This window comes from Trichosurus vulpecula, chromosome 2 (assembly GCF_011100635.1).
Source record: "Trichosurus vulpecula isolate mTriVul1 chromosome 2, mTriVul1.pri, whole genome shotgun sequence".
NCBI lineage: Eukaryota > Metazoa > Chordata > Mammalia > Diprotodontia > Phalangeridae > Trichosurus > Trichosurus vulpecula.
This window is the reverse complement of record NC_050574.1, coordinates 122,781,350-122,795,649: the sequence shown is the minus strand read 5'-3', so window position 1 is coordinate 122,795,649 and position 14,300 is coordinate 122,781,350. Positions and strand designations below refer to the sequence as shown.

The following is a 14,300-nucleotide window of genomic DNA, read 5'->3' as shown; positions in this document are numbered from 1 at the left end:
TGGAGGTCTTGGTTTTGGTTCCAGGCCAGAGGGGGAACTGAAGGAGGATCTGAGACCAGAGGCACTACCCCAGGGCTAGAAGTGATCACAAACACCAAGATGCTGCAAATATTTTAAAAAATGAACAGGCAGAGGAGAAAAAAATCCACCATAGAGAATTACTATGGGAATAGAGAAGACCAGGATTCATCTTCAGAAGAGGATACTAAGCAAAGAAACACTTTTTTACTCCAAAGAGTAATGTCAAATGGTCATCTGCCCCAAAAGAGTTCATAGAGGAACTTTAAAAAGACTTTAAAAATCAAATGAGAGAGATTGAGGAAAAACTAAAAAAAAAATCCAAGAAAAACAAGATTATGAAAAGAAAGTCAGTGAATTAGAAAAGGGCATCCTGAATCTTAAGAAAGAAAACAACTCCTTGAAAATCAGAATTGGACAAGGAGAAGCTAGCAAAGTTATAAGAGATCAAGAAATAATAAAACAAAATATAAAGATGAAAAAATAGAAGAGTATGAAATATAAGAAAAACAAATGATCTGGGGGAAAGATAGAGAAAACATAAGAATAATCAGACTATCTGAAAGCTATGATCAAAAACAGAATCTTGATGCAATAACACAATAAATAATTCAAGAAAATTGTTCTGAAGCATTAGAACAAGAGGGAAAAGTAAAAATACAAAAAAATCCACCAATCACCACCTGAAAGAGATCCCCACAGGGAAAACACACAGGAATATCATAGTGAAATTCCAAAACCCATAGCTCAAGGATAAAATGTTACGAGCAACAATAACCAAAAAAAATTTAAATATGATGGTGCCACAATTAGAATCACACAAGACCTCACAGCAGGAACACTAAAAGACCGCAGGTTTTGGAACACCATATATCAAAGAGCAAAAGAACTGGGGTTTTGGCTGAAAATATCATACCTAGCAAAGCTAAACATAATCCTGAATGAAAAAAAAATGGGTTTTAGGGATTTTGTCAAAAAAAAAAAAACAATAACCAAACCCTGAGCTTAATAGAAGATTTGACATACAAGATCCAAAAGAAATATAAGGTACACATCAAAGACTAATTCTAAGGGACTCGATAAGGATAGATTGTTTACCTTTTATGTATTTAAAATGTAAAATGTATGTCTAATATTGTTATTAGTAATTGGGTAGTTTGCAAGAAAAATTGGCATAGATCTGAGTATAACTTTAAAAAGTACAACCTTTTAGGAACAGCTAAAAAGAGCAATTATCTTACACAAATGTGGTTCAAGAGGAAGAACTGACAGGAATTAGATGGAGGAGGAGGGCTATTCAGGAAACCTTTCATTGGGAATGGGTTCAAGAGGGAACAATACATGTATATCTAGAAGAGTATAAAAGTCTTCTAAATTCAGAAAGAAATAAAAGTCTAAGGGGATAGGGAAGAGGAAGAAGATAAGGGAGGGATCTTTTTCAGGGGAGGGTGAGGGAATAGGTTAAAGGGGGGTATAGAAGGGTGTTTAGATTAATGGGAATGAGAGGATAAGGAAGGGATCTTTGGAGTGGGGGTAGGTTAAGTAATAGGATGGCAAGGTAGTGGATAGAAATAAAGTGGAGGATTCAGGAGGGATAGGAAATAAGATACGCCCAAATATAAAATAAAAATGAAGAGTAAATTCTAGGGAATTGTTAGGGAAAAAGGAGTAGGGGTGGTAATCATGATCTTGGACAAAGTTAAGGTTAAAATAGATTTAATCAAAAGAGAAAAATAGGGAAACTACACTGTGTCAGCCATATTTATCAGTGTTGTTTTAGACTATTTAAAACAACCAGACAGTATGTGATGGGAGTATTGCTGTGGCATAGGAATGATGAATTGGTGGACTTGGAAAAATATGGAAAGACTTGGACTTATGAAGGAAGAGGTTATCTACCCAGGAAACAGAGGATAAATAAATGTTGTACAGTCTTACATAGATGCATATGAACATATATGTCTATATATGACTGTGATTATTGATATCTAAGTATATCTATGTGTAAGTGTGTGTATAAATGCATGTGTGTGTATTTATATATTTGTATATTTTTGCATGTATATGTGTATATATATGTATGTGTGTATATATATATGTGTGTGTATGCATATATATATATATGTATATATACATATATATATATATATATATGCATACACACACATATCCACACTTGATTGTAGCTGTCTGCACAGCAGAGAACAAAAGATAACTTACAAGGAAGCAAAGAAAAGATGGATCTCAACACAATGCCTAGTATTTATTATATAGGCTTTCTTGAAATGGAAATTTATTGCTGTACATTTTGAATCCTCTCATGTTCTGCTGTGCACATGGCAATGCTTTTTTTTTCTTTTTTTTTCTTTTCATATTTTGTATTATTTTAGTTTTAGTATTTAAGCTTGTATCTTTTTTCTTTTCTTATTTTGTATTTAAGTTTTAAAGTAAAAATAATTTACACCCACACACACACCAAAAGAAACAAAACCAAACCAAAAACACTGAGAGGTTAAGTAACTTGCCCAGGCTCGTACAATCAATATGTGTCAAAGGACTTGATCCCAGGTTCAAGGTTGTCTAGGCTTAAAAGACCAGCTCTTGATCCAATATGCCATGCTGCCCAAGATGAAGGAAATAAAGCCCTCATCCTCCAGTGAGGAGTAGCAGACTAACCCTGTGTTTTTTTTAACTGGACATCTCAGATCTGTGGAAGCCAATGTGCTACCAATGATAACTTCTTTTGTTGGTTGTATATGTTTTTCCACTTTAAAAACCTTTGTTTAGAATGATCACAAATCTTTGTGTACATATAGACTATCTTTCATCTCCCCAGAGAACACATTTAGGAGAAGTGGGCTTAAATCAGAGGGTAAGGTCTCTACTAAAACTGTAAATCATGTCAGAGCAGGGATGATGTTGAATCTTTTATCTCCTAGCCTGGGAATGCCCAGATATCATTAATTCAGTAGTTCAAATTGCTTATGAAATTTGAGTGATATATGAAGAAGAACTTTTTTCCCATAAAGAGGATAAAAGCCTGAACTAGGTTAGTAATGAAGTAGTGGTCCTTAAGAGACTCTCAAACCTGGACTAAACAGTCAGTGATCTACTTTAGATCATTTAAGCCTGGTTCAGTTGGGAGGACAAGAGTTGGAATCAGAGGGCTTCTTGAGACGCCTTCATCTCTTGGCCTTATTTGATCTTATAATGCTAATTGAAGAGGAAATGATTGCACCAATTTTCCGTGGTACTCAGTGAATGTTGCCAATGAGTTCGTCCTAGTTAAAGAGTTGAGTCTCCATTGGTAGATGGTTTAAGAGAGTTGGAGGGGGCCTTAGAGAGATCGTCCAGTACCATCACCTGAAACTTCAAGTGATACCTATTTTATAGACAAGGAAGCTGAGCCCCAAAGTGACTTGCCCAAGATCACAGAACTAGGACTAGAACTTTGTTTTATTAACTTCCAGTCTATTATTATCCTTCCCACCACTCTTAATTTCCTTCCAGAACAGATTCTAACTATCCTGATTTACCCAGCCTGTTACAGTTGCACATACTATCTTTAGTTATGTTACTTTTATTTCCACTTTTTTTTCTTTAGAAACCTGAACTCCAGAGTGGAGAGGAGCCAGAGCTGTAATGACACAGCCCAGGACAGAGCAAAAAGCAGAATTCGATCAGTTCCCAGCAGTAAAGCAAAGGTACTATTTTGAGAAGCCTCAGGGAATCTACCTTCCTATCCCATCACTTTTTTTTTTTTTTAAACACACAGATCACTTCTGGATGTGACTCCTGATTTGCTTTCTCTTTTGAATGAATGTAGACACTAAAATCTAGTTGAGTATGTACTTTTCTATATGTAAGAGTAGACTAGAAAAAGACAGACTATGTCTTGGTCATACTAGCTTTGGTGGGGATCCTGACACAAAGTTGAGGAAAAAACAGTGAGTCTGATGGACTGATAGGTAGGTGGAATTAGGACCAATTGATGAGCATTTGTCAAAACTTTAGCCCAGGGGTGTTTTCATCATTTAAACCATTCCAAAAAGGATGCAAGAATCTCTGGTCAAGTCTGTTGTCCTCTAGAAAAAAAGGCAACATTGTTTATAAGTACTACTTGAGTTCCATTGTAGGTATAAATTTATTCCCTCACCTTCCAGGTCCACTAAATATAATTTTCAGTTTTCTTCTCTGTTTTCAGATATGTTACATTTGTGTTATATCTTCAGTTTTGTTAACATGATGTGCCTTCTTAAACCAGAACTTCTTTGGCGCTTTCATCTCAGAACCCTTTGAAGAACTCCCATAATTTTGGGATCTCCATCACTTTCCATCTAACCTTCTACCATAGACTTAAGAGTTCTGTGGTTCTCTTCACTTCCTTAATAACACTAATGATCTTAAAGGATGAGAAGGAAGGCATCAAAAACAGAGGAGAGTAGATCATTATCTCTCCAGTTCAGCATCTTTCATCATCGATGTTTTTCTTACAGTTTCTTACAGTTCAGCTTCCACAGGATTCCTCAGAGATTCTAACTTCAGGTCGAGAAATACCCTTCTGATCCAGACTTGCAAATGAGGAGGGTATACTTAATTACTTGCTTAAGCTGCCAAATCCTGAAGTGGACCATGTGGGTAAAAGTTGGGGGCTGACTTAACAGGACTGGAACTGTGTGGTACAGTGGAAGGAACACTGACTCTGGAGTCAGAGGAGTGGTTTCAAATCCTGCTTCTGATACATTCTACCTATGTGATTAAATCAGTTCAGCTCCATGAACCTTAGCTTCTTCAGTTGTAAAATGTAGGAGTTGAACTAGGTGATCCATGAGGTCCCTAAATACATGATCTTATGAACCTAAATATGTAGGCTTTAGTAAGTGTAGAACCAGAGTGATTATCTAATTTAAACTTCAGTTTATAGAAGAAGAAACATGGATATTAGGTGACTCGATCAAGGTCACACTGGTGTTTTAAGTATCATAGGTAGAAAAGGCTTTATACATAAACAGATGAATTCGCTAGAGACCAGGGTGAGTGGGATGGGAGGAGGCTGAGCTGAGCCCAAAGAGAGTAGGATAGGAGGAGGCCATGGTAGAGATGGGGGAAGCAGAATGAAGGGAGATCATTAATGATGGGAGGTCTTTAGCAGCATGAAGAGAACTTATGAGGACTGGGCAGTAGGGAGAGCAGTATGAGGGACAAGGGAATAGGGTGGGTCTAGTATGGGGATAGGATGACCAAAGACCATGAAAGGGGAATATAGGAAGGAAAATAGATGGAAGAAGCAAGATGAGAAAGAAAATAATGAGACCACATAGAAGGAGCAGAAGAAGAGGAGCCAGAGGGTAGGTGACAACCAAACAAGTGGTGCCCAGCAACTAGTACCAGGTCCCAGTTTAAATTGAACCCCTTGGGGCTATAATAGCTATTGAAGGCCATTTCATCTTTCTGTACTCTAGGGTGCTATGGATTCTCCAGGACCCATAAGAAAAGGATATCTTATTACATATTTATCAAGAGACTAGAATTACTAGTCTTCAGAGTTTCCCAAGATATATTTTGGTACAGATCACGAATTCTTAACTTGAGGACTTTGAATTTTGAACAAACAAAAAGCTGTGATATTTGTATTTCAATATAATTAGTTTATTTTATAACCCTATGTATTTTATTTAATTCATTTGAAGTCATTTAAACATTCATATGGAGAAAGGTCCTTAGGCTTTATCAGATTGCCTAAAGGGTCCATGACACAAAGAAGGTTAAGATTAAAAACCTTCTTTAGATTGTTAACTACAGATACCTTTTCTGGTCATGACCATGTACTCAAAAAATCTTCTCATCTTATTTCTAGGTCACAGCAGTGACTCCAGCCTCCAACTCCATTGTTGGTGTTCTCTTGTCAACCCAAAACAACCGCTGCCTCTCAGCCCCTGATCTGACTGTGGAAAAGCGTCTACCATTCAGCTCCCTATCATCCCTGTCCTCCTTACATAAGCCAGAGCGATCTATTAGTCCTGAGAGCAATGATAGCATCTCAGAAGAACTGAATCATTTCAAACCCATTGTCTGCTCACCATGTACCCCTCCCAAGAGACTCCCTGATGGCAGAGTACTCAGCCCACTGATCATCAAATCGACACCCAGAAATTTGACCAGAACCTTACAGAAGCAGACCTCTTACGAGGCTAGCCCACGGATTCTCAAGAAGTGGGAACAGATCTTCCAGGAGCGGCAGATCAAAAAGACCTTTTCAAAAGCAACTCTTACTTCCATGCCTTCTGAAACAGGGGAAGACTTCCTCATTCCTGAAGTTGTCCATTCCAGCAAGGAGCAACCAGGATTGGCTTTACATGTAAGACTCTTCAGTGAGCAAGTTAGCTCAGATCATCCAACACTTGTCATCCCAGAGCCGGAATATTTTCCCTCAATTAGTCAAGGGAAGGTAGAAAGGGCAGTTGGTAAGAAGAGCAGTGCCAAGATCCTGTTGGAAACTGACTATTCCTTGGAATCCAAAGGGAGAGCAAATGGAGCTCTTTTGGACAGTCAGGGGTTTGAGGGATCTGAGACGAGCACAGACTCTGACCTAGACAAATCATGGATGAGCACTGATATGAAAGTCACCACAAGGAAAATTATGGCTGTTAATCCAGCACTGCCTGAGAACAGCACACTTGGTGTGGTTCTCAAAACCACAAAAAAGCAGCTGAAAACACTGAACCATTTTGAGCTGCCCAATGGCACCTGTGATATGATGGAAGCTATCAGTGATGCGCCACTCCCTCCCTTGCGTCGTGGCCGGAAAAGACACTGTAAGACCAAGCACTTAGAGCAGAATGGCTCCTTTAAGAAACTAAGACAAAGTGTAGGGGAAGTGGGCCTGACCCCTGGGGACCCAGTATTTCAAGAGATGGAGCAGAAGCTACAGCAGGAAGAGGAAGATCGGCAGCTGGCACTTCAGCTCCAGCACATGTTTGACAATGAGAGTAGGACAGTGAGCAGGCGGAAAGGAGGTGTTGATCAGTACCTCCTACGGTCCAGCAGCACTACGGGTGCCAAGTAGCACTTATGAACAATGTTGCCTTTTTCCTAGAGGCCAATAGGTTCAATCAGAGATCCTTGAGTCCACTTTTTCGCTTAGGCTGAGTGATGAAAACACCTTGATTATGGATCTGAGCCAGGGCCTTTTAGTCACAGTCAAAGGGATTCCTTATCCCTGCCCCTCTTCCATGATCAAGTCCTTTCAAGTAGGGAGCCCTCCATACTGTAAACAGTCCAGAGGGTGTTTGGGGCCAAAGCTGGCAGGGCCTGATTGGTCTGAGCCTTGGGCTGGCCATTTTCAGGAGCTTGTGGCCAGAGTTTGCAATTCCTCCCCTTCTCTATGCCCCGCAACTTCTCTCTCTCTATTTTAAAAACGAGTGAAGAAAATGGGTTAGCTTTGTGGAAACTATAAGACCACCCAATTCATCCTGGCTTTGTTTAAACCAACCTTGCAGATAGAATGAATACTGTCCTGAACAGTTAATTGATAATTTATTTCTCTTTGACCTTGAAACTCATAATTTTAAATTCCCCTCCCTCCTGTCATCTCCTTCCCTCTCCCATCCCCAAAAGTATATCTTTCTAATTGAGTTGGCTCTGGGTAATTCTAAAATATCAGTAGCAAACATTTTTTTAGGCACTACTATATACAGAACACTGTGTTTTAGCTAGGGAAGATGGAAAGTTTAGAGAGATGGTCCTTATCCCTCAATGACCTTATAATCATGTAGGACTGGATAAAATTAATTTGTATTCCCTTTACACATAAACTAGTGATTTCATAGCATCCAGGGAGCAGCAAGAATTAGCTAAGAATCATTCACAATTAAGCACTGAGAGTGAGTATGAAAAATCTACTGGCCTCACAGCCTTCCCAGCCTCCAGGTTACCTGTCTATAAGTTGAGAGCCATTCTCACTGACTCCATAGCACTTGGTTCTCTGCAAGGTTGATTTAACTTAGACTTTTAAATAAGAATACTGTGTCAAAATCAGACAACTGTATTTATTGAGCACTCATTGTGAACCATTGAAACAAAGAAGTTGATTAGGCTATAACCAAGAATTCTGATATCTGTGACCCTTTAGGGGTCTGTTTTTCTCTAAAGCACTGTACTACATCTCCTTCCTCATAGTAGCCAGTATTTTTTCCCTTCAGGGCTCACCCAAGCTTAGGGATTAGTGTTCTTTCAGGTCATCTTAGAGGACTTTGTTTTCCCTATATACATACAAGGTGTGACTTCTAAGTAATGCAACTGATATTTAAAAAACTAACATGTCCAAAAATATCTTTATCCTCTTCAAAACAACTTCTTTGGGATGCTGGTTTTGCTCAATATTTTCTGGAACTCTTTTTTGGAAATTGCCTTCAGGTTCTATAGAAGATACTCCTCCCCCCCACCCCCCACCCCGGTCCTCATGGTTGCCATATCTTCATTCTTTGAGAATGGATTTTTGTCTTTGGAAATAGTTAAAAGTCACCATATACAGCCAAATGTGGTAAATAAGGTATGTGGTCAAGTTGAATAATCACCTGTTCAGATTACATATGAGGTAATACTAAGAAAGGAATGAGATTGATCTTTTTGAGTGGCTTGAAAATTAGCCCTGAAGGTCTCAAGAGTTGTGGCAATTTCACTGGAATAATTGTATAGCCTTTCAGAGGGATTAGGTTTAAGGACATTACTCATTTGGATGGCTAAGTTCTAGTATAATAGTTTTTTTAAAATCAGTTTTATTACTTTGTGGTCATGCTTTGTATGATCTAGGTCCAACTAGTCACTAGTGACATGATGCCTTTTTAAAGACTACCTGAGTGACAGTGTCCATGATGAAATAGTTAGAAGTGGTCTGGAAAGGACAGAAAAGTGGCCCTTCCCTCTTCCCTTACAACCCCCACACCCAATACACACATATACTTAGAAAAAGCCATCAATTACTGCCATTAGTATACTTCCAGTCTGCCATTTGTAAGTATTAATGGAAGGTTAACTCTGTTGGTAGCAGCAAAGACACACTTATTTTTCCGTTTTATCACTTCCTTCTATATGTCCAAGAATCTGAAAACACTTTTCAGTTGGGACTCACTTTTGTTTAAAAAAAAAAGGAGAAAAAACTAAAAAGATAAAAAGAAAATATTTTTAATAGATAAAGCTATATATTTTCAATATTTCCCTGAATCAACACTCTCATTTTTAGAAATCTCATAGCATTGACAACAGATTTTGGCTCTAGCCAGCAAAGCTATTTCCTGTTAAGCCAATGCCTCAGGCCCTGGTGTGGTCTCCCAGTCTGGTACTTAGAATGGCATTGGCCATCATCAACGGTTTGGGAAACAACTGCTGAGGAGAGTTCCCCACATTTAAGTAGAGTGGTATCACTTGAGGAACAGATTATATTCCCTATATCTGCTTAGCTTGGGGGGTGGGGGTGGGGGAGGGACATGGGAAGAACACAACAACCACAGACCCTGTCTCAGTATTGTCTGTATTTTACATTGCTCTCTACCTTTTAAAAAAAGTTCCTTGGAAGCCGAAGCTTGAACTATTTCTTTTCTGAAACTTGCCCCTCATTCACTTGACTGGTTTATTGTGGATTTGCATCAAAATCGAGTTGCTAGTCCGAACTCTCTTTTAACAAAATGAAAAGCCAGACAGAAGATGGGGAACTTTGTGAACCAGAAATGAAAAAGTACACTTCAACAGAAATCTGTTTTTTACAAATCAGCAGGGCTCAACTCATCATGCAAGTTTCCCTCTGCCTTTAACTCTACTTCTGATTGGGGGTAGGGGATGATTTTGATTAGAAGTCCAGAAAATCTGAGACTTGCAAAAGGTGCCTCACTGGCCAAAACTGGGAAGATACTTGGGGAGAGTACCCATGACCTGTTGATTGTATATGTTGGAAGAAGTCATTTAGAGCCCTGTTGGGCTGTCATTGAATCAGGCAATTATGTGTTCTGTCACTTGCCCAGTTCTTTGGTCTCTCTACGTTTTCTTTCCCTAAGCCAGGCAGGCAGACCTGTATGAAGCAACTTGATTTTCTTCATACCCTGAGGGGAAAAATTCCTGATACATGCCATCTCCAGATATATGTTAATTGGACCCAAAGGAAAATTGCCTTTCTTTGATTTCAGCTGCTCAATTGTTATCTAACTGAATCCCAATGACTAAGACAGAGAGCCAACATTTTGCCTGGGTGACACAGTGATGACTGAAGGTTATACTCTTCAGCTTTTGAATGTATTTGTGACCAGAGGGTTTGTGGATCATCTTAGGGGAAAGTCCGTTCTTTCATAGGAGTGATCCTGAATGGGTCAGTTAAGGACATTATATGGCGCTTTGCACATAGTAGGTGCACAATAAATATTTGCTTTGATTCTGTTTGGAAGCTTCTCTTGGTGTTATAAGTGCTTTTCTCAGTAAAGAATGGAATATTTCTTAAGATGACTACAGATATTGTCCAAGCTGCTGAGGATTGCTCCATTAACAGGTTGATTGGCTTCCAGAAATGGAGCAGCAAGATGGCAACTGCCAGTAAACTCAGGTAAACAGAATTACATAAGCACACAGAACCATGTGGGATCTGTGATGATCTAGCTATTGAGAGTCTACAGAGGAACATGGCAGGCAGTGTGAGGCCAGCTACCTGCAGTTATAGTCTCAGAGAAGTCATTGAAAGACAACCCCAGAGTTGTGATGCATTTTCAGTTTTACAGGCTCAGGTGGCCACATGGTCTGAGGTGAGGGAGGGAGAACAGAACATGCTTTTGCGTTATTGGTATGTATTGTGTTACCACATTTTGGGGCAAAGACAAGGACTTAGACTAGCTTCCATAACAACAGTGGCATCCTATTCTTATCTTTTAATTATATAATTTGAATTTGAGTAATTCTGATTTCTTCCTGTGTCATTCAACTGTAAGAAATTAGTCTTACTTGTATTTTATCCCAGAGAGTGAAAATATCCAGAATATAAGACATCACAGGTTTCTGTGGGTCATTATGGTGAGCTAATAACCTGATTTGGTTCAGCTAAATAAGTTAAAACAGAAATTGGATCACATGGAGAAATGGTTCTAAGCTGTCCTAGTTGCCCAGGATCTGAGGATGTCATCCGACATAATTTGTCAGTTAAAGGAGCAGTAGTTTTGGGATTACCCAACCCTAGATAGCAGATCTCATCTTGGTTCTGGACAGGACCTCAAAACATAATAGCAGTTGACATTTACATATAACGCTTGAATATTAACAAAGCAGTTTCTGTAATCTCATTTGAGCTTCATGACTACTCAGTGAGAGTAGATGCTATAGATACTATTCTCTCATGTTATAGGTGAGGAAACTGAGGCTCAGAGACATTCAATGGCTTGGCCATGGTCACATAGCTAGTAAGAGAGGCAGGATTTGACCCCAAGGTTTCCCAAAGTCTAGGTCTCCAAGTCCAAAACTGTCCACTTTGACATGCTGCTTCTCATGGAATGTTAGAGCTGGAAGAGGACCTTAGAGACACTGTTTTACAGATGAGGAAACTGAGGCCTAGAGAGGGAAAATGACTTAATCATTCTCATAATCAATGAGTTGTAGATCCAGGATCACAATCAAAATCTTCATTCTCAAATGTTTTCGTTTTTTTTTCCCCATTCTACCACATTGTCAGGCTCAGATTTTGTAACTGGCCTCTTAAAAAAAAAGAAATCAAGTGATTTCCCTTCAATACTTTGTGCTAGTAAAGAGCCATTCAAAAAACTGATTAAGCACCTACCATGTACTCTCTAGTGTTAACAGACAAAAATGATTGGTTAATCAGATAAACAGTAAGTATCTACTATGTGCCAGACACTTCTAAATACAGGGGATACAAGGAAAGGCAAAAGAAGAGTCCTTGCTCTTAAGGGGTAAACAAGGTAATTAGGCGAGACAACATGTAAAAAAAAAACCCAACTATGTATGAACAAGATAAATGCAGGAGAAATTGGATGGAATCCAGAGGGAGAAAGCACTAGCACTAAGGGAGATTGGAAAAGAGTTGTATGAAGTAGGATTTTAGCTTCTACTTGAAGGAAGCCAGGAGGTAGAGATGAGGAGGCAGAATCCTAGGACTGGGGACAGCCAGTGAAAATGCCTGGAGTAGTGAGATGGAATGTCTCGTGTAAGAAGTGAACAGCAAGGAGGGCAGTATCCCTGGATCAGAGTATGTGGGACTAAGTAATGTATAAGAATATGGAAAATATGGAAGGAGGTTTTGAATGCCAAACAGCGCTTTCTGTTTGCTTTCAGAGGTGATAAGAAACCAGTGCACTGGAGTTTGTTGAGTGGGAACATGACATGGTCAAGACTTTTAAGAAGCTCTTTAAAGCTGAATGGAGGATGGACTGGAGTAAGGAGCATCTTGGGACAGGGAGACCAATCAGCAAACTTGGAATAGTCCAGGCATGAGGTTATGAGGACCTGAATCAGTGGTGGCTATGTCAGAATAGAGAAGAAACCATATGAGAGATGTTATGAAGGTAAAATCAACAGGCCTTAGCAATAGTCCTGTTGCCAGAGGGAGTGGAAGGAAGAGAGGAGTTGAAGATGACAGCTAGATTTCAAACCTAGGTGACTGGTAGGATAGTGGCACCCTTGACAGTAATAGGGAAATTAAGGAGAGTGAAGGGTTTTGGGAAAGGGGGGTGGGACAGGAGATGGTGAGTTTCAGTCTAAGGTATCCAGCTCAAGAAGTCCAAAAGGCAGTTGGAGATGTAAGACTTAGAGGTTAGGGCTAGACAAATGAGAATCATTTGCACAGTAATGATCATTGAATCCATGAGAGCTGCTGAGATCACCAAATAAAAGTGGAAAGGAAGGAGAGGGCCAGGGCCCAAGACAGAATCTTGGGGGATACCCACCATAAATGGCCATAACCTGAATGAAGATTTAGCAAAGGAGACCTAAGAAGAAGCAGACACATACAAGGACCAAGAAAGAGTAGACAGAATCAAGAAGAGTAGGATTGATGGTGTCAGAAGCTATAGAGGTCAAGAAGGATGAAGACAGAAAAGACATTAGGTTTGCCAATTAAGAGATCATTGGTAAATTTGGAGAGAGCAATTTCAATTGAATGATTAAGTCAGAAGCTAGATTGGCTTGGTTTATCCCCCAAGTCCTTTTGCTTTTGGGGAATGCTCACACACGTGTGTGTGTGTGTGTGTGTGTGTGTGTGTGTGTGTGTGACTTTTAAGTCCTCTTTAATTATATTTAGCTTTAGCTAGTACTAATATGAACCTGCAGTCTTAGAACGTATCACCAGAAAGAGATAAGTAGGTGGCCCAGTGGATAAAACATTGGACTTGGAGTCTGGAAGACCTGAGTTCAATTTTGGTCTCAGACACTAGCTCTATGACCTTGGGCAAGTCACTTAACCTCTGCTTCAGTTTCTTCATTTGTAAAAGAGGGAGAATAAATAGTACGTACCTCTCAGGGCGGTTGTGAGGATAAAATGTGATAATACTTGTCAAGCATCTTGTAAATACTAGCTATTACTATTACAAGAGGCATTCCAGGTAGCAAGATAGTAAACAGCCTGTGGTCGGAAATTGGATGCAGATAGTTTGCTATGCTCTTCACCATCCTGGTTGCCCTTCCCTGGATGTGAGCCATCTTAATCCATGTCCTTCATAAAATGTATTGAGAACTAAACACAATAGTGAGACATGATCTAACTAGTCCCAAGGACAGCCAAACATCACTTCCCATGTTCTAGACACTATGCCTCTCAGTGTAGTTTAAGATTGAATTGTTTGGGTTTTGGGTTTTTTTTTTTTTTTGGCCTGGCATATCCCACTATTAACTCATTGAATTTTCAGTTCTGTAAAACTCTCAGATCTGTTTCTGATAATCTGCTACTTATGCCCTGACCCCCAACTGGTGAAGCTTTGAACCCACATGTAAGACTTCACATTTATCTCTGTTAAATTTCTTCTTACTATATTTGGCTAGTGCTCTAGCTTGTCAAGATCTTTTTGGATCCTGAATCTGTTATCTGAAAATTTAATAAGCATGACGTTATCATCCTAATTATGATAAAAAGTTGTTTAACAGCACAGAATCAAGAGTAGAATTCTACGAAATTCCACTTTATAAAGACCTTTTCAACTTGACATGAAACATTAATGACTAATCTTTTGTTCTGGTCTTTGGACCAGTTGTAAATTCACCTGATTGTTTTATTATCTAGCCCACAGTTCTCTTGTCAATAA

General features: G+C 39.2%; 1 protein-coding gene across 1 annotated transcript in view; it reads left to right on the top strand.

The window, feature by feature from the left end:
• Window positions 1-10,455, top strand: part of RNF169 (ring finger protein 169) — an 84,829-nt gene extending 74,374 nt beyond the window's left edge. The window contains exons 5-6 of the mRNA XM_036743896.1: window positions 3,623-3,722; window positions 5,876-10,455. Of these exons, the coding sequence (XP_036599791.1) occupies window positions 3,623-3,722; window positions 5,876-7,084 (1,309 nt within the window). The 3' untranslated portion in view covers window positions 7,085-10,455. The remainder of the gene's footprint in view (window positions 1-3,622; window positions 3,723-5,875) is intronic.
• Window positions 10,456-14,300: the final 3,845 nt, after the last annotated feature.